At 37.5% G+C, this 24,343-nt stretch overlaps 1 protein-coding gene across 2 annotated transcripts in view; it reads left to right on the forward strand.

Annotated features, from left to right (window-relative positions):
• The window catches only part of NKAIN2 (sodium/potassium transporting ATPase interacting 2), a gene marked incomplete at both ends in the record, with an annotated part of 975,603 nt that overhangs the window by 811,888 nt on the left and 139,372 nt on the right, over window positions 1-24,343 (forward strand). Inside the window, one exon of one of the 2 annotated variants that reach the window (XM_079716233.1) lies at window positions 17,423-17,623. The exons of the other annotated variant lie outside the window; for it this stretch is intronic. Within the exon in view, the coding sequence (XP_079572359.1) occupies window positions 17,423-17,623 (201 nt within the window). The remainder of the gene's footprint in view (window positions 1-17,422; window positions 17,624-24,343) is intronic. 2 annotated transcript variants of the gene reach the window in all.

Below are 24,343 nucleotides of genomic sequence, written 5' to 3' on the forward strand. Positions count from 1 at the left end.
CAGACTTTCTCAGAGGCATAACAAGAAACCTAAGGGAAAAAAAAAAAATGTACGGCCCAGAGGGACAAAATGGTGGAGTAGAAGGACATTGAGCTCACCTGTTCCTACAAAAACACCAAAATCACAACTAGCTGTTAAACAGCCTTCAATAAAAAAGGCTGGAACCTACCAAAAAAAGATATTCTATGTCCAAAGACACAAAGAAGAAACCACAAGACAGTAGGAGGGGGCACACTTGCTATTTAATCAAATCCCATACCACCCAGGTGGGTGACCCACAAACTGGAGAACAATTATATGGCAGAAGTTATCCCACAAGAGTGAGAGTTCTGAGCCCCATGTCAGGATCCCCAGCCTAGGGTCCTGGCAACAGGAGGAGGAGGCCCAGAGCATTTGGCTTGAAAGGCCAGCAGGGATTGAGTACAGGATCTCCACAGGAATGGGGGAAGAAGAGACTCCACTCTTGGTAGGCATACACAAGGTCTCATGTGCACCAGGACCCAGGGCAGAAGCAGTGACTTCATAGGAGCCTGGGCCACACCTACCTGCTGGTCTTGGAGGGTCTCCTGGGGAGGTTGGGGGCATCTATAGCTCACCCTGGGCACATGGACACCAGTGGCCATGGCAGAGATATTGGAGAGTGCCATCTATATGAACTCTTATTGAAGGCAGACATCTTGCCTGGGTCATAAGCACCAACACCTGGCCCCACCCAACAGCCTGTAGGCTCTAGTGCTGGTAAGCCTCAGGCCAAAAAACCAACAGGTCAGGAACACAGGGCCCCCCTCCCCTTGCCTAATTAGCAAAGAAGCTGCCTAAAGACTTCCTGAGCCCACAACCACCTCTAGACACGCCCCTTGACATAGGCCTGCCCACCAGAGGGCCAAGACCCAGCCCCACTCACCAAAGGGCAGGCATCGGCTCCTCCCACCAGGAAGCCTGCCCAAGCCTCTTAGACCAACCTCACCCTCAAGGGGGCAGACACCAGAAGCAAGAAAACTACAATCCTGCAGCTGCAGAACTGAGTTTGTAAACTCAGGTCAGAGGCTACCCTTGGAACAGCTCTTCCCTGGCCCTTGAGTGACAGGAGGGGACTGTACTGCTGGGACACATAGAACATCCCTTACAGTGGGCCACTTCCCTATGGTTGAGAAATGTAACCTACCACAGACATAAAAATACAAATAGGAATTAAAGAAAATGAGACAGCAAAGGAATATGCTCCACACAAAGGAACAAGATAAAATCCTGGAAGAACATCTAAGTAAGGTGGAGATAGGCAATCTACCCAAGAAAGAGTTCAGAGTAATGATCATGAAGATAATCCAAGAACTCAGGAAAAGAATGGATGCCCAGAGTGAGAAGTTATAAGTAGTATTTAACAGAGTTAGAAAATATAAAGAACACCAGAGTTGAATACAATAACTGAAATGAAAAATACACTAGAAGGAATTAATAGCAGAACAAATGAGGCAGAAGAATGAATGTGCTGGAAGACAGATTGGTGGAAATCACTACCACAGAACAGAACAAAGAAAAAAGAAATGAGGACAGTTTAAGAGAACTCTGGGACAATGTCAAACACACCAACATTCACATTATAGGGGTCCCAGAAGGAGGAGAGAGAGGGAAAGGGCCTGAGAAAATATGTGAAGAGATAAGAGCTGAAAACTTCCCTAATATGGGAAACAGTCACCCAAGCCCAGGAAGCACAGAGAGTCCCATACAGGTTAACCCAAGGAGGAACACACCGAGACACATAGTAATCGAACTGACAAAAATTAAAGAGAAAATGTTAAAAGCAACAAGGGAAAAGCAACAGATAACATACAAGGGAATTCCGATAAGGCTAACAGCAGGCTTTTCAGCAGAAACTCTGCAGGGCAGAAGGGAGTGGCACAATATATTTAAACTGATGAAAGGGAAAAACTTACAACCGAGAATACTGTACCCAGCTAGACTCTCATTAGGATTTGATGGAGAATCAAAACTTTACAGACAAGCAAAAGCTAAAAGAATTCAGCACCACCAAACCAGCTTTACAACAAATGCTAATGGAACTTCTCTAGGCAGAAAAGAAAAGGCCACAACCAGCAACAAGAAAATTATGAAATGGGAAAGCTCATGGGTAAAGGCAAACCTACAGTAAAGGTAGGAAATCATCCACACACAAACTGATAGGGAAGTTAAAAGACAAAAGTAATAAAATCATCTGTATCCACAATAAGCAATTAAGGGACACAAAACAATTAGATGTAAAATATCAATATAATATCAAAACAAATAATCATGAAAGGAGAAGAGTACAAATCAAGGATATTTAGAATGCATCTGAAATTAAGAGATCAGCAACTTAAAACAATCATACATATATATATATAGACTGCTATACCAAAACCTCATGTTAACCACAAACCAAAAATCTATAATTGATATACACACAAAAAAGAAAAAGGAATCCAAACACAACACTAAAGATAGTCATCATATTACAAGAGAAGAGAACAAAAGAGGAAAGAGGAAAAAAAAAGTCCTCCAATATACCCTGCTAAGCACTTGTGCTTTGAGCCTGTATGCTGCCTTCTGCTCAGATCCTGAACTACACTAGCTACCCAACCTTCCAACCAATCTGGTCAGAATTCAAAGAACCTGGAGTAGCCTTCAGGTCCATAGGCTCACATAAGAATATGATTTCCCCTACAATAAACATAATAGTAACTACCATTGAACTAAGCATCTACTATCTGAGTCCTCTATTAGATCCTGGACATTTGCCTAGGAAGACCATCCAAGGTTAAAGCTACTCAAGGTCACACAAACCCAGCTTGGATTCTATTGATAGAACCCATGTTCTTTCTGTGGCACCACTTACGAATAAGGGCCTGTCCACCTAGGTTTCCAGCTTAACATGGCCATTTCTTCCTTTTGGGGTGTAGCCCTATCCTAAAGGTAGGCAGTCTCGACCTAGGCTCTGACACTCTCTATGTGTCTTATTAGCCCCCTCCCTGCAATGGTTGGACCTGACTTTTGGAATCAGTCACTGCCTGAAGCATTGTTCCTTTAGGGATGGGTTGCTGGCAACAAGGCCATTCACTGGTCACTGTCCAGGCCAGTACTGCCGGCCCCATCCACCACAGAAGCTCTGGGGTGGAGTTAGTTCACCCAGCCTGATCTACCGATAACATCTTCTCCATAATAAATGCTGATGAGAGATGTTTGGATGGTCACCTACTGGGGGTCAGCATTATATTAAACACCTAAAATTTATTGTTGAACTTGAGTGGTATTCATCCACCCTGGACCCTCCGGCTGCCTGTCATCTAAGCCCACATCAGACCATGGCCAAAAGCATGAAGAAATATTCCCTTGGTATGTTGACATAGTAGAAAAGGCTTTGTGCAAGAGAAATCCCAAGAAACAACAAATGTGAGATGTACACAGAGAGACGCTGGGTTCCTGCAGAATCATGGGTTGTTGGTCATAGTTCACATTGTTAGTGGGAAACTCACCCAACACGGGTTTGTAAAATTATGTCAGTGGTGATAAGGAAGTTGGAAAAAATAATGATTGGTAAGGTTGAGAGTCCCATTTAGTCCCAGGTGGCAGCAGTTCCTCCTACAGCCTCTATACCGTACATCAGTTCTTTACAATGTGCATGAAAATCACCTGGGACTCCTGTTACACACAGATTCTAACTCAGTACATCTGAGGTGGAGCCTGAGGCTCACCACTTCTAACAAGCACCCCGAAATGCTGAAAGCCACCAATCCTCAGACTACACTTTGCATAACAAGCCCAGAGACCTCCTTGACACAAGTTTAAAAAGGAAAAAATATAGTTGACTTACTTAGGTCTAAGTCATGTATGTAGGTGACATTAGAACCTTCCAACCAACTTGCATGATCTTACCAGAAACGTAATCATTCATAGAGGAAAAAGACCAAGCCAGCACTGAGTCTCAGAGCATGAGGGAGATGGAGCTTAGGGTTGAGGGATCTGGAAACACATATAGAAATCAAGAGAGCAAAAGAATAAGCAGCAGTCACAGGAATAGCAACAATGTTGTTCAGCTGAATAAATAATCCACATTTGAAAAGCAGAGACAAAGGTAGCCTGGAGTATTTGAAGTCAGGCCAGGGAATGCCAGACCTAGGACGCTAGATTCACTGTCACAGAAAAGGCAAACTTCAAAGTCTTAACAACAAGCCACAGAAAGAAATCAGTGCGGGCAAAACAAAAACGCCAGAGTGAGCATAAGGTCACAAATATCCAGAAGGCAACCAGGTAGATTCCCAGATTTGGGTAGTGAACTTAACTGCTCACCTTCATCTTCCAGAAGGAACTGAGCAAGGGAAATCCAAGTGTCCTAGTCTCAGAAGAAATAGTGTGTCCAACGAGGAATCCAGTAAGGCTTGAAGGATGGGAGCTGGAAAACTCAGCAAAGGCTCAGCTCTGCTACCCACGTCAAATCCGTGGTAAATTTACGTTGCACTGAACCAATGAAAGGCCTGTATTCCTTCCTATATGCGTGGGGCAGAATCAAGAGTTAAGTGCCTCTAGCTGTGAAAATTCGCAAACAGTATGAGGCGTGAGGCATGCTGGTAGAGCCCTGAGTCTCAAAGTGAGGTCCTAGATCAGCAGTATCAGCATCATCTGGGAACCTGTTAGGAAATGTAAATTCTCAGCCATGCTCCAAACCTACCAATCAGAAACTGTGGGCGTAGCACCCTGCAGCCTGTTTCTACAAGCCCTCCAGGTGATTCTGATGCACACTCACTGCAGTAGAGTCTATTGAAACCATGGTGGAGAGACAAGGCCAGGTGTGGCAAAGGACAATCATTATAAGTGGGCTTGATGATGGTGCTTTTAAAGAGCTAGTGAAGACTAAAGCCTGTTTACACGGAGAATAAAACCCAGTAGAATAATGTAAAATAAAAATTAATAAAACATGCTCAGTGATCAACAAAGTTGGTCAATGATAGTCCATGGTAGAGTTTTATTAATGTTGAGGAATCATCCAGCCATGGGTAGGACAATAATGTTCTGATGCTGATAATGAGAGACATCATGAGTACCCAGAGGGTCAACTCACAATATGTGCTTGAAAGTTCACTCTGATGTATTTTAAAGAGACTCACCAAAAAAAAAATGCCATTGGTGACCTTGCTTGTGAAGAGATCTTCTCATAGGGGAAAAACAAACTTAAGAAAAACAAACATGGTGGTCTAGTGGGATCTGTTTGACAAAAACATTGAGAAAAATGTTTGTTTTCAATATGAACACAAGTGTAAGACACAAAACCCCCAAAACATGTAGGGGCTTTAATTACAGGCACACCTTGTTTTATTGTGCTTTGCTTTATGGTGCTTCACAAATACTGCATTATTTACAAATTGAATGTTTGTGGCAACCCTGCATCGAGCAAGTCTATTGGCACTATTTTTGCTAAGTTCGTGTCTCTGTGTCACAGTTCGGTAATTCTCACAATATTTCAAGCTTTTTCATTATGATGAGATTTATTGTGGTGATCCGTGGTCTTTGATGTTACTATTGCAAAATGATTGCAACTCGCTGAAGGCTCAGGTGTTGGTGAGTATTTTTCAGCAATAAAGGAATTTTTAATTCAAAAAACCCCAAAAAGCAAAAAAAAAAAACCCATGTAGCTTCCATTCTATAATGGAAGTAACCTTTATGATATTCTAACTAGATTAAATTCTTAAATTGCTGGAGTTTTGTAGGATCTTTTCAGATTCATTGTATAAATTCAAGTAATTGTCTTGGTTCTAACTGTGAACAATCACTGATTAGTGAAAAACTATTAAAATTGCTCCTTTTCACAAGAGTATTTAAGTTATTTTGATACTTCTAAAGAGATTCTCTAAGTGCCTGGTGCTGAGAATTTATATATAATCATTGTCAACTACAGCATAGTGCAGTATATTTAAGAGCTAACATGAGTAGCTGTCAATAGAGGCAGATTATTAACAGCTGGGCATAAACTAGTCATTGGTAGATTTAAAATTACAGCTTATTTTTCTAAGTCATTTCATATGAACTAGATAGAATGATATACTCAGAAGTTTACATTCCCCTATTTCAGTGGTACTGAATAAACCTAGGCAATGGATAGTCATGTCATATATGATCTTTAGTTTCTCTCTACTCATATAATCACAGAATCATTTTGAGGGAAGAGATTGTGTAAGTTTTGAGTGTAGCCTTCACTCTTGAAGGACCATCCAGCCTTTGCTTGGATACCACTAGCTACAGGAATTCATTACTCAGAACACCACCCATTCTTTCTGGGAACATTTCTAATCTTTTGAGGATTGTCTGCCTTACCTCCCAGATAAACTCATTGGCTTGAATCTTTGGCTTCTCCCTGAGGTTAAATATAAATGAGTCTGATCCCTCTGATTATTTTATATTTCTTTAAATATTTGAAGTCAATTATAAAAATCTCTTTTAGTCTTTTCCAGACAATTCAACCTAAATTCTCTCAAAATTCCTCATAGGACATCAGTTTTAGACCCTACAAGTACCTTGGACAAAGGATGCAGTTTTGTCAGTGTCTGTCTTCAGATGCAAATTCTAAAACAGTCTGACCAGGAGACTGTGAAATATCCCTCAGGTGAATGAGAAGATTAGATGTCACACAATTCTTATGTCCACTGCAGGAAAATAGCTGGTTACTTTATTACTCCTTTATTGAAGTAGCTTAACAAAATCCACCTATAACTTAAGATTATATGACAATGGACATGCTAAGGTGTAAGATGTAAATTCAAATGGCCCCTTGGCTTATGGCTATGAAATTTTGGATGGGGAATTATTAAACTACTCGTTTTCACAAGACTTCATTTTTGGTGCTCTTAAGAAGAGAATCATCAATAAATAGAAGAGAATCATCAATAAATAGAAAAGAATATTTTGATAGAGAATGATGTCCCTGTAGGCAAGTGAAGGGGAAAAAGAGTTGGAAGGAAGCACATCTTTTAAATAAGAAGGACTGAGTTGTAACTGATGCTGTTGCAACATCAGCACCATTTCTAGAATGAACTACTCTCCTGCCCACCACCCCACTTCATCCTAACCTTTTCACCACTGTAACAAAATTATTGAACTGTTTCTTCCCCGTATTTGTGTTCCCAACTTCTACTTCTGTGTCCTCTTACACTTCGGCGAAGAATATCCCCTCTTTGTAAAGGAGACAGAGGAACTAAGTGTTCTTTCTATGTAAAAGTAATGATGAGTATTTTTCTATTTGTCAGTGTTTTCTTCTAGACAGTGACTTTTCCACCAGTAGCCTCTTGGACTTGTGCATTACAAAAGCTGCAAAGAGCTCTTTGGAAGCAATCCAAAGGAAATAGGTACATATACTTAAAGGTGTTTTATTTAGACTTAGAGGTTTATTTATATTTGTCTCCACAAATTCTAAGCAGTATTGATCTATGTACTTGCCAGGATAAAACAAGACAAGAGACAAATCTTACCACATAAAAAAAATTCTCTCATGAGAATAAAGTACAACTAAAATATCTTTAAAAGCTCCTTCATCTAAATGCATGGCTAATATACCTCTACTGTAAATTCAGGGTACAATGAATTTTGGATTAGTGTTAGCAAACCACCAAAGCGGACACGCCCGGGTCTTTTATAGTGCTGTGTAGGTTTCTGAACAGCATTTAGAAATTTTTTTAATAAATTGTATGAATTATGAGTCCACTGTTTTTTATTCTAGAACATCCTCCTAAAGAATATCAAATATGGTGTTTTGGCAATGATTGATTAGGTGGCCAAGAGAATTTCCTTAAGAGGCAAAAAGGTTTAGTGGGAAGGCATGCATTCAGACAAAAAATAGGTTTGAAACCTAGTTTCATCCTTAATAAAAATAACTTGATGCAGTTATATATGCACTCTCAGCCTCATTTTTTCTTCTGTTAAATAAGGATAATAATCTCTCCTAAGTGTTCTTGAGGCATAGTCTAGGTAATAAATACAAAAGTTTTATTTCCTTTCTTTTTGCAGTATACATATTTTCTCAAACTTAACAGTAAGTTGAAGAATTTATAATGGACTAGGAGATACACTTATCTTCAAAATGAAAAGATTTAAGAGGTCTTATAGAGAAACTTATTGTTAATTAGTATTTCATTGCATCTCTAGTTATGGTCCTTCTCAATAACTGAAAGATGGCTCTCTAAAGTCCAGCATCAATGACATTAACGCTTGGCTTATCTCCATCTTGCTACCATTTTGGGTCATATTCCCATGAATTATTCTCTCCCAGAGAATGAATGAAGAAAGGAAAGGACATAAAACTTTATTAGCATTTCTGGTAATAAATTTAACTAAGAGACATTTTGAACTATGGATCATAATGTGATTGGGCTCCCAATTCAATTCTGTTGACAAGTTAAAATCTTTGGAGGCAAGTGAAGATACTATCCAAGTCAGCATTTCCAACTTTAGGAAAATGATAACGTCAGGACCAGGGGTGGGCTGCACACATAGGTGGGATAATGACTGGCAGTAATGGTGGGGAACTATTGAGGAGAACATTTCAGTGCTCCTGAAATGTCACCAAGCCTTCAGTATCATCAGCACCTCTGCCTCCATGCCAATTAAAAATCCACATAAATGTACTTTAGAAACAAAGGAAATGGTAGTCTTCAGATGAGCGCCAAAATGGCAGTAACATCTTCTCTTGAAATAGCTAACCTGTTCTTTGTGTCCCTAAGCCCCTAGAGGGAATGCAGAGCACTTTTCAAAGCTCTAAGATGGGAAAGGAACACTCACAAAATGGGAAAAGATACCTGCAGGGTGGGAACAAATGAGAAAGTGAGAAAACAGCAGGAAAAGCTGCCTGAAGAGGTTTCAGTACATCAAAAACTATAAAGTCAGTGAGAAGTTGATCTTTCATTATTGTAACCAGCTGAGAAAATTCTGCCTCTAGCATATGCTAGTAAGGGTGTGAAAGAGAGGAGAGAAGACTCATTTTGCCAAACTTAGATCCTACTCATGGCTGATGAGTCCTAACTTTGGAAGTAAAAAAATAATCAAGACTTTTGAGCCTGGAGGTACAATAAACTTTAACAGCACGGCAGCTTCTTTACTGAATTCTTTCTTTCTTTTCCTTTCAATCTTTCCTTTCCTTTCCCTCGCTCCCTCCCTCCTCTTCCTTCCTTCCAAACAGCTCTTTCAGAACATTACAAGGATCACCTTGAAACAAAATTCTTTGTATTCCCAACGCAGACTTTCTTCTCTGAGAGTTAATATGCATTGCTTAAGCAGGAGCAGTGACTATATTGGGGCTTAACATAACCCTTTCCCACAAGAAGAAAACAATGGACCAAGATAATTTTGCCATACACACACACACACACACACACACACACACACAAGTTATAACAATGGACCAAGATAATTTTGCCATACACACACACACACACACACCAGTTATAACATTATGAGCTCAAAAAAGGAATGGAATTAATCAGGAAAAGCTTAGAAGGGGTAACCTAAAATATTAATTTAAATACAGAGATAAATGCAGGATGTTCATAAGAAGTATTGAGGAGGATTTCATTAAAATGTAATTTTTGCTACAATGCTCAGGATGCAGACCAGTTGTAGAATAACATAAAACATTTATCTGGACTAAGGAGGCAATTAGGATAAGATTTAGAAAAGTGAAATAATGGCCTTTGTTGCAACATAGACATGAGAAACCTGTTTTCAGGCAAGAAACAATGAAAACATGTAATAGTAATGAACTTGAAACATTTTGTACTAAACCTTTAGTGAATCTTTCCACATAGTGGGAAGAAACACATTTTGTTTTTAAAACTAGATTTTATAAATCCAAATATCAGATTTTCCTCATTGATTTTAGAGGAATGGTTGTAATGTTTTTCATGCTCACAGAAATATTTTCTTGATTTTTCCTTGAATAACTAAAGACAGGAGCCAGGAACTGGAGTTAACACTACCTATGGTGTCATATTGAATTATGATCCATAATCAGCCAAATCCAAAAGTTACCCATAGTTAAGGATTCTAGAAGAAAGTAGGGGTACAAATATATTTTTGATGTTCCATCTACTTTTCTTAAGTTTATCATATAGTAGGATGAATTACATCTTTGGATTTTGGAGTTGGTAGATATGAACTTCCTTATGTTCTAAGCTGCACTCCTATATATGCAACATTCATTCAACTTGTCAAATAAAGTGCATTTGTAATTTTGCTTATCTTTTCAAAACCATATTTTCTTAGCTCCTTCTTCCTGGCATCTTGAACGATATGATTTGCTTTCACTAATTCTTGTGTTACCAGGATAAATTTGGCATTAGGGTTTTTATATGTATGAGCAGGTTTGCATAGATTTAAGCATGTATTAACAGAAGAAAACAGCTATGTTTAAGGTTAGAATATTAAGTTCACCAGCTGGAAATAAGCTGTGAATGATTATAATTTTAAAGAATTTTTCAGAATTTCCTATGAATTAGTATCCACATATAGATATTGGCAATGAGATATAACACAATGCTTTCTGATGATCTTATAAACTTTAACTCAGTGTATATTTGGTTGTAAAAAAAAAAGAGTTCATTGAGAATAAGTGATTCTTGGTGTCAAATATAGCCTTCCTCACTATCCCAACTCCTACATCCTCAGCTAATTAAGGATGCCATTCAATCACAGGGTTCTCTAACTACTTCTTAGTCCCAATGTCTAAATACATATGCTTTTATAAATATAACTATTTTGACCTTCCAGAGTATTTTTATTGCTGTTAAAGTTTGCTTCTTACCATTCAATGTGCTTGCCTAGCATTCCTCTAATATCAGCACCAGAAGTATGTTTTAATGTAATGTTGACTTGTTCCCATTCTTACTCTGAAAGTATTAAAATAATAAAAAGTATTACCCTGAGGTGATCCTGGTCTCACCTCCCTGGACACTTAGGAAACTCAGCAGAATAGTCTAGGGTGATTAAGATGAAGCATTTGGATTTTATAGCATCTGTGTGATCACCTCCATCATGACTATTTTTAACACAGTACCTGTACTAGTCTCACCACATGTTTCCTGGACTGTCCACCCCAATCCTACAGGAGATTTGATTATGTTTTCTGTAATATATTTCTGTTCATGTTTGATAGTGCCAATGTCCTGTCCCTGATCAAAAATCTTTCAATAAGCCAGGATGTTTTGTTTGGCATTTAAGTCACTCCCCAGTCTGTCCTCAACTTATTTTTCTGAAGTGATTTTACACACTACTCCTTAAAAACTCTCATCTCATAAAAATAAGGCTACTTACTTGTCCTTAAATACACAAGTATTCTTAGCTCTACAATTTTGATTATTTGGTCCACGCTAGTTAAAATGGTCTTTTCCTCCCAGGCTGTGGACCCATCTAACCTGGCTCTTATTTTAAACCCCAGCTAGAGTTCCCATCTCTAAGAGTCTGCCCCACCAGAGTCCACAAGCATCACACCCTCAGAGTTCCCAGACACACATTGTCCACACCTCTCATTAGGTGCTTATCAAATGCTTCCTTTTGTTTTTACATTTTATCTCTATACCTTGCCCTCCAAATGAGACAATAAGTCCTGTAATGTTAGAGATTGCATCTTACATCTCTTCTCATCATCATGGCCTGGTAGAGTGTTTTGCATATGGTATATGAATAATTAATATTTGTTAGTAACTATACTGATAACTATAACCTAATTGCCATTTACTAAGAAGCATAGTTTCTATACTTTCAGATACTAACTAAGCAATCTATAAAAGCAAGAGTATCAATTTTTAGTATTATTATTTCAAAAGAAGAACTAAGTAATAGAAAACTCCAGAAATTTAAGAAAATATTTCAGATTTTTTAAACTGCAACTGAAAGCTTCTCACTCTTACCTCCACCTTCTAATCTTTGCAATACTGAATCAATTGTTTACTATTAGAATAGATTATGCAACAAATGTCATAAATTGTGAAAGTAAATTGTAGCTTTTTGTTGAAATTCTCAGACACGACTAGTATCATTTTCTCATTTACTTTTCAATGCTCTTTTTTTAAGTATCAAATGCTTATTATTTGTTGAGCAATTAGGCTTCTTGTGTTGCCCTGAATACATACAACCCCATCAGAAACAACTTTTTAATGCTAATAACAGCTTTCATGTAATACATCAGACCCTGCTATTTTGAAAAATGACATGACCAATAATGGGGTCCTTTAATCTGAACTTTTTGAATAGTTACTAAGAGAGATGAATAAATATATTGATACAAATTACACTATATTACTCTGAACATATAATTATTAAAGTCTTTTTAGACATAAAAGTTTTTTAATCTTACAATTCTGAGCCTATCTTGTATCCTTTTCAGTGTGAATTCATTGATAATACACAAGATTTGGTTTGTGGTTTTATGCCTTATTTTGTGCTATCAAGACTTATTCTTTGTCTCAAAAGTCCTTATATTTTTGAACTCAAAATTACAAAATATATGGGAATTAAATAACCTATTGATTATGCATGGAGAAGGTCATACTCAGGAATTTCTGTTGCACTTAAGGGGACTTAAGGAGACCTTTCTATTGTCTATTTTACAAGCAGGAATTTATATTTTGTGCTTAAAATAAGGCACACATGCTTATGTGTGCATTATTTTATGCTTACACAGAGACCTTTTGTTTAAATGTCCACAAGAAAATAAGTAAGAATGTAAGATAATGCCAGAAACTTTCCAGTTAATGATCACTGGTTGAATATATGTACTTACTTACATTTCATTCTGAAACTCCACCAAGTGGTATTAAAGAATAAAAAAATTATAACACACAGTAAAAAGAGAATGGACAAGAAATGTCAACAGTTTTTGGAAGATAGAAAGTAGAGGATTAGCAAGTGACTTAGCAAAATGGAAAAACCTAAAACTTATGATCATGCAGTGGGTTCCAATGTACAGATTTGACCCATAAAAACCTTGGAAAAGTCAGGATTTAGAAGTGGAAGGTGTATGTGAGGTACAGGATTGAAAATGTGAATGAATTGGATAATCTGTTCAAGGGGCAGTTAGACTGCCCTGAGGCGCTTCCTTTAGTCTATGCAACGAGGCTTCTCCTCTGGACTGGTAAGACTCTTGAAGCACAGGCAGGCATGAGTTAAGTTTCTGAATACGTGAACATTAAATTAAATACTGTATGCTGAAAAAAAAGCCTGCATATTATGTAGCAAGAGCGTCAGCTCCTCCCCAGTTCAGCCCAAGGAGGCTGTGGTCTGATGTGTACCCCATAAGTAAAGTGGAAGACCCAGAACAAAGTCCTACCATCCCCTACAGACCTAGAATTTGGAAGGCCCTGCTCAGTCATCTTACATGAAGGACACCAGCTGATCAGCCCACTAATGCATGACAAACTGCCAATCAAGTTTTAGTTTCTCTTTGGTATGAAAGGACAACTTTTGTGAAAGACTTCTAAGGAACAGCTCCAACAAGAAAGTTAGAAGCAAAAATAAACATAATAGAAAATATTCAGGTGTTCCCACTGGCTGTTCCTTCTGCTTGGAATGCTTTTCCCCAAATCTGCTCTCTTTACTCCTACACTTCATTCAGAACTCGTGCAAATACAAAATAATGAGACATCTTTTCTTACTATTATATTTAATATTGTGTTACACTCCCCATCACCCAATTCCTGGTTATTCTATTTCTTTACTTGAGCTTATATTTCTGCATATATTAATCACTACACAGACACTTTGATATGTTCATGTATTTGTTGTCCATCTACCCCACCCCCAAATGAACACTCATAAAGTTAGGAACATTGCCTATCACACATAGTAGATCCTTGATAATTACTGTTAATATTATCTACTTATCTGTTTACTTATTTAGTAAAAATAAATAACTTGGATAAAGCAAAAACAAAATAGGAAACACAATTTAAAAGAATGAGTATTCAGAGAATAAGAAAATTTATAGCCAAGAAACAATTCAAATATATTAACTATACAAAAGCAACAATTAGAGAAGAATTAGCTCTTAAAAGTTCCAAATATTAAAAATTAAAGGTATAGTTCAATATAAGTTTGGGAAGACTTGGTAAAGAAAATCTCCAAGAGAGTAAAGAGAAATATAAGATATGAACAATACGAAAGAAAAAATAAGAATGTAAGAGATCAATCCTGAAAGACAAATGTCTGACTAATAGGAGCTTCCTGCAGTAACACAAAAGAGTAGAGGGTAGAGAACAATTAAGGATATAATGTAGGTTGTTTTCTAGAATGGAAGGAAAGCACTCTTGGATGGAAAGTCCCTCCAGATGCTCTACAAACTAAGTGAAAAAGAAACTCATCAAGATACTGTTTTACTGAATTTCAGAACTTGAAGCTAAAAAGATTTTCTACATCAATAAACCTCAAAAATATAACATGGAGCCAAAGTAAGTTACAGAGAATATACATATTTTAAAGCCTAAAAAAACAGCATTTTATATTATTAATAACTATGTAAATATTCAGTAAAACTACAAAAAGCTTTCATGAGAATAATGACACCAAAATCATGATAGTAACTATCTGTGGAGAGAGGGGGGGGAAATCATATTTAGGAAGACTACAGAGGAAGCATCATTTATATGTATAAAATTTTATTTAAAAAATGACTTTAGGGCTTCCTTGGTGGCGCAGTTGTTGAGAGTCCGCCTGCCAATTCAGGGGACACGGGTTCGTGCCCCGGTCCGGGAAGATCCCACATGCCGCGAAGTGACTGGGCCCATGAGCCATGGCCGCTGAGCCTGCACGTCCAGAGCCTGTGCTACGCAATGGGAGGGGCCACAACAGTGAGAGGCTCGCGCACAGCAAAAATAAAAATAAAAAAAATAAAAAATGACTTTAAGCAAATATAACATAAGATTTAATGAAACTGAGTGGTGGGTATAATGGTATTATTATAATATCCTCTATACTTTTTGATGTTTTTGAAATATTTCACTGTTTAAAACAAAAAATGCAAGAAACCAAAAGAAAGAAAACAGGTTACATAGAAAATTACAGGGAACAAAATGATATCAGATTTCTTAACTGTAATAATGGAAATTAGAAAATAATGGAGAAACAGCCACCCAGTTCTGAGAGAAGATTTTCAACCAAGAAGCACATATCCATCCAAAATACCAGTCAATTAATACAAAAGTAGGGTAAAAACACTTCAGACTTAAAATCATTCACCTATTCTTAAGGAAGTAGTGAATTATGTACTCTGTGAAATAAGAGAGCAAACCAGGTAAGAGAAAGACATGAGAGCTGTTAAGAAAAAAATTTCACTGGAAACTTGTTAAAAGTGGCAAGATAAATTTTATTTTAGCTGCTGTAGTAGAGAAGACAGACTTCAGTATAGAGCTGAACTCCATGCCCACAAATTTGATTACCTAGGTGAAATAGACACATTTCTTTAAAGTCACAATCTGCCAAAACTCACACAAGAAGAAATTTGAATAGGTCTGTATCTATTAAATAAATTGAATCAATTGAGATATATATATAGATAGATAAATAGGTAGATAGATAGATCTCAATTAATAACTTAAAAAAAGTTATTAATAAAACAAAAAGCACCAAGCCCAGATGGGTACACTGGTGAATTCCACCAAGCATTTAAGAAAGAAATTATTCCAATTTTCTGAAATCTCTTCCAGAAGACAGAAGCAGATGGAAAACTTCCTGATTCTATGAGGTAGCATTAAACTAATGCCAAAACCAAAGAAAATACAGGAAAAGAACACTACCTCTTACAAATATAGATGCAAGTATCCTAACAAAATGTTTTCAAACAAAATGAATTCAACAATGTACAAAAATAATTACACACCACAACCAAGTGGGATTTATACTAGACTGGTTCACTATTCAAAAATCAACTAATGCAATAAAAAAGACATTTTTCGCCACTTAGCAGGTAGCTCCAGCCACAGGCTTTATTTTGAGATTTATTCTGCCTGAGTCAGAAACCAGTTTGCTGTATCTCCCAGGTTCCAATGGATACTTTGAAGCCTTTCTCAATAGGCTTGAAGAGAAGAGACCTTACCCCCTCCCTTACCACCACTTTATGGAGATGATGAGACTCATAACACAGCTCTCTCCAAAGGAATACTCTTTCCAGTCTCCAAATTCCCTGATCATTTATGCTCAGCCCTTTCATATGTTCAGTTTAAGTGAATATATCTTAATATTTCCTATGCAGTATCTCCCTGGTCAATCTGGTACCTCATTTTGGCGTGAGAGTAGTTGGCATCTATTATCTTAAGGTTCTATCACTGAGACTGAAATAATTCCTTTTCCACCATTGATCCTCTCTGTTAGAATCTTCTCTCATGACTTGCTGAATACTAGGATGTGTTTGATGCATTCTCTTCCTGGAAAACAACATTCGTCCCTGTGCTATTGACAGCTCCACATTTGTATATGTGATTTCAAGGTCGCTAGTGCAGAAACTACCATCATTCCATTTGTAGCTGCACATCACCTAACATGCTGAACCTCATCTAAAGAGTTGTTGACTTAACTATTTTCACCCTGCAATAATTTGCTGATGATATTTTCTAAGAAGTATTGTGACCTTTTTTTTTTTTTTTTTTTTTTTTTTTGCTGTACGCGTGCCTCTCACTGCCGCGGCCTCTCCCTTTGTGGAGCACAGGCTCCGGACGCACAGGCTCAGCGGCCATGGCTCACGGGCCCAGCTGCTCCGCGGCATGTGGGATCTTCCCAGACCGGGGCACGAACCCGTGTCCCCTGTATCGACAGGCGGACTCTCAACCACTGTGCCACCAGGGAAGCCCTGTGACCAATTTTATATCAGGAGTTGGCAAGATTGAAAAGATCCTGATTTTCTAAAATAATAATAAGTGGTGGTGGGGGGACAAGAGATAATGTGTTTTGTTCTCACATATTTTAAACACTAACCACATTATTGTGTTAAATTTTGCCAAACTGATGTACAGTTTTAACATTTAAAATGTGCAAAATGTAAATATTCTGAGGGAGAGGAAAATAGCAGACTGAAGATGAACTGCACTTGATAAAAATAGTTTAAAACACTCCCTTTGTAATATTTCCAAGTCCTAAAAGCTAAGACTTTTCAGTGTAACAATGTAAGTCTGACAATTTTACTAATAAGTATTTTTATTTGTATCACTGCAGTCAGGCAAACCTTCATAAATGAAATCGATAGACATAATTTTCAGGTGGAACTGATAGTTTGACTTTAGATGCTACCTTTCTGCCTATAAAATACAGCAAGGGGAGGGGAAAAAACCCACATTTCAAAATGGGAAACTCAAAAGCAAGTCAGTCCATAAGCTAACTAACATTTACAAAGTAATTCTCATCCTTATAAATTGCCTTCTTGCAGGAAACAGACTTTATCCTGACTTTTAATATTTCAATGCACCGATCTTGGTGGATGGAGAATGGACCAGGATGTACGGTGACATCAGTGACACCTGCCCCAGACTGGGCCCCAGAAGACCATCGCTACATCACGGTCTCAGGGTGTTTTCTGGAGTACCAGTACATAGAAGTGGCTCATAGTTCCCTCCAGATTGTCCTCGCAGTAAGTGTCGACAGCCAACCACTCCTTCTAGTGCTTCCGGAACTGTTTTATTTCTGTGCAAACTCAGTGCACACAGTTGGAACCTGTGGGTAAAATGTGGCTCGGTGCTTTTTCCTAATCAGTGCCACTTTTAACAGGGATTTGTCAGGTTAAACCAGGCTGTGCTGTGGGCCGAGTGCTTCTTTCTGGCTGTGCTGCTAATTCTGGGAATTCCTCTCTCCCTTTGCCCTAGCTTCTTCTTAGATTTCCCCTAGGTACCATCCATCTCTTTTTATCACCCCCCCTCCACCTTTTTCAAAACAATTCAGCTTTTCTATAAATTCCACTTCTAGACTATCATGCCCCTATTTTTCATAGTATTATGCCAATGAAGAACCCTCCCTCTACAAGAAGGCAGTTGGAATTAGAAATAACTCCTTTGTTTTTGAAGAACTTTCACTAAAGCTAAATGCACAGTTTTGTAGGATTCACAAAGTTAAGGCAACTTTATTATACATGTCTCCATTTATTTATTACAGATTGTGTATGTGCAGATCTACTTATATTTTCTTAGACTCCATGTAGATCTGCAACTGAGGAGCACAGTCTTAACAATTGTAAACAACAAACAATACAAGTAGAATCTGCTTGTGACCTCTTTATTTACTACTTTGAGAATGATATTAACTCACAATTCTTAAATAACAAGACATAAAATGTTCTGGGTAGAATGGCACCAATTGGTTCACATAAAATTTTTCTGGAATTTAAAAAGAAACTATGTGAGTGTGTGTATTAGGTTATGTAACTAATATATAGTTATTAGATTTTTTAAAATGAGGAATATATGTATATAAACATATACATACACACACATATATAATCACAATGGGCTTTGTATGCTGTGCTAGTAAACACTTTCCAAGTCTCCGTGACTAAAACCCACAAAGGTTTATTCTCATGGGTCAGCAGGAAGTTTTACCAATCACTGTCACTAAGGAAACAAGGCTAGGTACACAGCCACCATCTCAATCATCACAGGTTGCCATGCCAGAGAGCAAGGATAGTTCTGGAGTGTCTACATTGGCACAAAAATGCTCCTCCTTGGGAGGAGAAGCCCATCATTGCTCATAGTTCATTGTCCAGAACTAGACACACAGTCCTACACAGTCACAAATTGGTCAGGAAGGAGGGAGACCTGTAAATATTTGAAGAGTAGCATAAATTATTTCCACAATATTTGAAGTATGTTCTTGGCTAAAGCACTGAGTGATCTCCCTTGAATGTGTCCAAGCTGAAGCACTTCTTAATTTAAAAAATAAAAATAAAAAACCTTCTCTAATAGTTTGAAACTCTAAAACTTTTCATTTGATTATTTTTAAGTAAAGATAGATTTGATGGGATGGAGGTAGTCATTTCACTGTTTAAAATTCATTTAGGTGAAGTATTCATTCTCACATGGGAAAAGTAAAATATTTCTGGTATTTGGCAACAGATTAAATGCCTTCATATATGTATTAGAGAGGAGTTTTAGAGGTAATATTCCTTCCTTGGAACTCCCTCTTTCTACTGTACCCAGAATTTTTGGAAAACTTCCACTTATCCATCAGGGGTGATGTAAACATATAGTCTGTGTGCATGGACAGTTAAATGCAACTATTTTAGAGTTATTTGAATTAATGTGTGTATGTATAAACTATATTCACAGATTTATTAAACCCCACATAAAATTTTGGCTTGCAGATAATTTGCTAAAGAAATACATTTGGACACAGAAGCATGTGTTGAGTCTGTCACACTGCCCAAAGAAAAAATATTTTTACATAAGTAAAAACCATCCGTAAAGGCAAAGTGGCTAGAGTGCAAAGAAGATGGATGAAGTGTCCCTAAGAGCAGATGTGACCAATATATCAAGCTACTGGCTCTCACTTCTCCTGTCTGCATTGCCCCCGGTTGAGTGGGGCAATCGTTTGGGCGGGCCAACACAGGATGTGGCATCCGTACCTCTCCCCTTTCCACCTGTTCTTCTCTCTGGGGTAGTTCTTTTGCTATGCTGACTGGATCACCTGAGAGAGTGAGTAAGTCAGCAACAGATACCCAAGCCAGTTTTTTGGAAAAGTTTCAACACACTTTCTGTCTTTAGACTTGTTATTATCTAGTTGGCCTTGGGGTGAAAGCATTTGCTATGCAGAAAACTTAGCACATCTTAACTAGAATTTTAGAATGCAAACCAAAATGGGGCTTATCTTGAACAATGTGCTCCGCCTAGTTATTGGAAGCCTTCCAACTAAATGTTCCTGTAGTCATCCTCATCACTTCTGCCGGCATGTTTAAGGGGTGAAATTGTGGCTCGAATCTCTGCTTCTCTCCTTTTCGTGTTACCCAAATCATCTTCCTGACAATTCAACGTTTAGTTCCGTCCAGTCCGGTGAACACTTCCTGAGTGCATGTCCCCTGCTGGCATCTAGAGAAACAAATGGCAGCGTCTCTGACCTTGAGGCTGTCATAATCAGAAATGGGCGTGGTTCCTCGGGTACAAACCTGGGGCAGACAGGCACACTTCGGGAATGTGGTACACAGAGAATACGTTTGTGCCATGTATGGCATCATCTTGGCGTCTTAGTTCCATCCTGCTTTTTGTGAAGTCAGCTAAACTCTCACACCTCTCTTTGTTTTCACCAGCCTTTGAAGCTGCCCTCTCTTCCAGGATATCTGGCTTAGATCTGCTTCCATATAGGGCTGCTGTCCCAGCTACTGCTCTTGATTAACTCCAAATCTCTCTAGCTCTTTTTCTCCACCTTCACTCAGCCTCTCTTTCACAGATTCCTGACCCCCAGCACACCTGTCATCCCATTGTTCGGTTTTCTGCCAATCAACTCCTAGCTGATTTTGAAATTAGCATTCACGAAGCCCCCAGTTGCATCACACATTTATAAGATATCTCCCATCTCCAGCCAAAGGAAGACGAGTATTATATCCATATAATTGGGAAGAGGGGTTATTAATCACACAGCCTCCAGCCGAGAAGAAAGGACTGCCAGAGCACCATAATGATGAGCCAGGTGTGAGATTTCAAGCTTTCTCCTTCTCCAGCAGCATTTTATTCTGGTTAGGATCAGATATCACATTCAAAGGGAATACAGGTGTGGATAGTTTTAATAAAACCAAAAATAAAAAAGATCTGCTCTTACAAAATAGATAAAATAAATATGTATGGAAAGAGCCCAGGAAGAGATTAACTAAAGAGATGGTGCTGTTTACATTACAAAACAATTAATCTTATTTCTTCAAACAATGTGTGATTGCAACTGTACAGTTTACAAAATGCGTTTACGGGAATTTAATCTTTTCACTTGTGTAACAGTCCTGTGAGGGCAGCAGAACAGATTAAAAGCCTTTCCCAAGATTTCTTAGCTAGTAAATGGGGAGGGTGGACATGCTGACCTGAGATTTTCTCTGGTACCAAGGAAAGGAAATAGGCTTAAACCTGCATGCCGGCATCAGCTGATGGATAACAGATTCATGAAACCCCAGAATTCAGACTTCTCTTCAGTAGCAAAGAATGCCGTGATTAATTAGCTATGTCTCCCATGGGTAAGGGGAAGGGAGGCATATATACCTCATGTTTGTTACGCACACACATTATACCTTACTTCCTATAACCAACACAATGAAGAGGGAGTATGTTTTACAAAGAAATGTAAATAAATGAATCATTAAGGGAAACCTTTATTGTACTAACTGAAGTAACTTTTTATTTTGAAACATATGTTAAAATTCCAAATAATTCATTGGAAAACAAAAGCAAATACTTAATCCCTTTCTTCTCCAGCTACCTCCAGAGGACCAGCATCTCTAAATGTTATATGAACTTCTCCAACAAAATTGCTGGGCTTTGTTTTTCTTTATTTCCTTTACTTCTGACACACTTCTAAGTTCATAGCAGGTTGACTATTAACTTAAGAGACCAGTAGAAGATGTTGGTAAAAATATAAATAAGTTTACTCTTTCCTACAGCCATTAAAAGTGGCTTAAAACTGTATACAAATTAGCAGGGAAGAAAACTTTAGAAAAGTTTCTGGTGCCCTGTTCATAGCCAAAAAATAGGTTCACTGTCCAGTTTAAGCTTCAGTTATATCTATTCCCTATTCATAAAACTCTGTACTCTGTAAAGTGCAGGAAATGATAGAAATCATTGTTCAACATATCGTGGTACCAAAAACTTTTGAAAGTAAAATATATGCCTTCCAGATGGATAGAGTCACAGATGTTTCCAATTATTTCCAGCTAATGATATATAATACGTTGGCCATTTGGCTTGCTAAGACTTGCCTAGGAATACCATTGGTGAAGAAATTTGCAAAAATTTTGACTGCCTTTATCCAAGTTGACTTGGGGTTGTGCTGGGAATGGTACATGGTGTTTCTCTAGATGTTGCTGAAGTATGTGGTGCATGCATATGAGAGTAAAGGGCCTTATTGCTCACGCTGACTTTTTCTCCTATAATCTGGAAACACTTATCCACAGAGGTCTGATTTTCAAAGATTTGGGTTCCGATTTTCACGTAGCCTAGGACGTTGCTATTAAAGTGGTAAATATTAAATCTAAGTTGTGAACTTGCAAGGGATGTTTTGCAAGTTCAACTTGCAAGGGATGTTTTAAAGGGATGAGTGGGAGAAATGGTGTGAGCTGATAGCCAGCTACTGCTGCATTCAGAAGTGCAACGGTTGCAATGTGGATATTCTCTATTACATTTATTTGAGTTGAAAAATTAAGACAGTTTTTTTTAAGACAAAAAGTAAGTTTGATTTGTTTTACAGGGAAAAATGATTTAGCCATTTATGTTATTGGAGTCACCATTTTGCATAAACTAAATTAGCCAGACCTGCAGCTCCATAGTTTGATAAAAATACACTCAAAGCACATGTTTTTAATTGACAAAAATATATTGAAATTAAATAATATTTCCCACATATTTTACATACACCAGATTAATCTAGGTGCCTTTATGAGAAAGAGTTACAAGCATAATGGCTGTTTATTATATCTTGGTGGTGTTTTTTTTATACTTTCTAGAAATTGCTGTTGCAAACTGGGCAATTTCCAACTCTTTGCTTTCATTATAATTCAAGGAAAACCTCATAGATTTGCCAATTGGTAGATTACCTGAAATAATTCTTCTGATAGGTAATATGTAAATGTGGCACCCAACTTAGAAGAAGCTGGAGAATTTGAGTGATGTCATTATAACAAAAGGCCTTCAATACTCTATTTTTGAAAGAACAAGATTTTTCCATGCTTAAACCTAAAACAAAAGCAACTAGAATAGAATTCATGCTAAATTCTGCCTCATTCTAGTATTAATCAGAAATGCATTTCAAATGAAATTTTATTTTTTATGTAATTATTTTGATCAACATTTGTAATAGACTATGGTGTTTTGATCTATTGTATAAAATAATAATTGTGATGATGGCTCAAATGAGAATACATTTTTATGTTTTCACCCCCCCAAAAAGAGAGAAATATGTGAGGTGATGAATATGTTAATTAACTAGATAGTGTGAATCCTTTCATAATGTATATGTATATCAATTCACCATAATGTACACTTTCAGTATCTTACAATTTTGTCAGTCATACCTCAGTAAAGCGGAAAAAAAATTTAAATGTCAAAAAAAAAAGCCCATTTTTAACACTTAATGCCTTATGGACATGGGAAAGAAAGATCGATTTTAAATTTATACACATTCAATTTAATACATACAAATTTATATATATATGTGTGTGTATATATATATAACTATATATAGTTATACAGAGAAATATGATAGAATGATCAATATAAAACTTTCAAGTAAATAAACATACCACATTTGGAAAAAATTCTGTGGAAACTGGAACTACATAAAATTTATGATTGTTATAGAAGAGTATGTATGTGTGTTTTTACATGAAAGAAAGTGAACTTCACATCATAGTGGTATTCAAATTTCATTGGATATATTTATAAGAATAAATAATGTATCTTTAAAATAGATTAATATTTATAATATACCAAAATAAATAGCCCTTTTGAAGCCATTTAGACTAATGATGAAAATATCAGATATGAATTTCAAATGTACCTAGTTTCAAGTGGATTTTTAAAAATTTCTTTCAGGGTATGTGGGAAGAGAAATGTTTGGAAGCCACTATTCTAAAGCAGTGGTTATTTCTTTCTTTATTCCTTTCTTCCTTTTCTTCCTTTCTTTTTCTTCCTTCCTTCTTTCCTTCCTCCCTCCCTCCCTCCCTTCCTTCCTCCCTTCCTCCCTCCCACAGTCCATAGAGACAGCCACAGAGTGGGGAGCAGGCATTTAATTCTTGGGGAGGGCTGACAGGGATGTCCCCTGTCCCCTTGGGGCCCCTACCAATTCCCCTAAAGCAGTGGTTGCTAACACTAGCCGAGACTAGGAATTACCTACCCAGTTGTTTAAAAGATTACCATAAACATAATGTACTTCTGGAAGTTTTTTGTCCTTAGGCCTGAGGTAGGGCCAAGGTGGATATATTTTTCAAAATTTTCACCAGAAATATTAGTCCCTTCCCTTTTCTTTTACTACTGATTCCTCAAATGTCCTGAATTGCTCAGAAACACAAGGTGTTTGGTCAAGAAGATAATTCTATATGCCAAGATGGTACCATAGCTCTGGTTGTTCCACCAACTCCTTTCTGGGCCTTAAAAGTCATTCCCTTCCAGTA

The sequence above is a fragment of the Hyperoodon ampullatus genome (assembly GCF_949752795.1).
Source record: "Hyperoodon ampullatus genome assembly, chromosome: 12".
Classification (NCBI taxonomy): Eukaryota; Metazoa; Chordata; class Mammalia; order Artiodactyla; family Ziphiidae; genus Hyperoodon; species Hyperoodon ampullatus.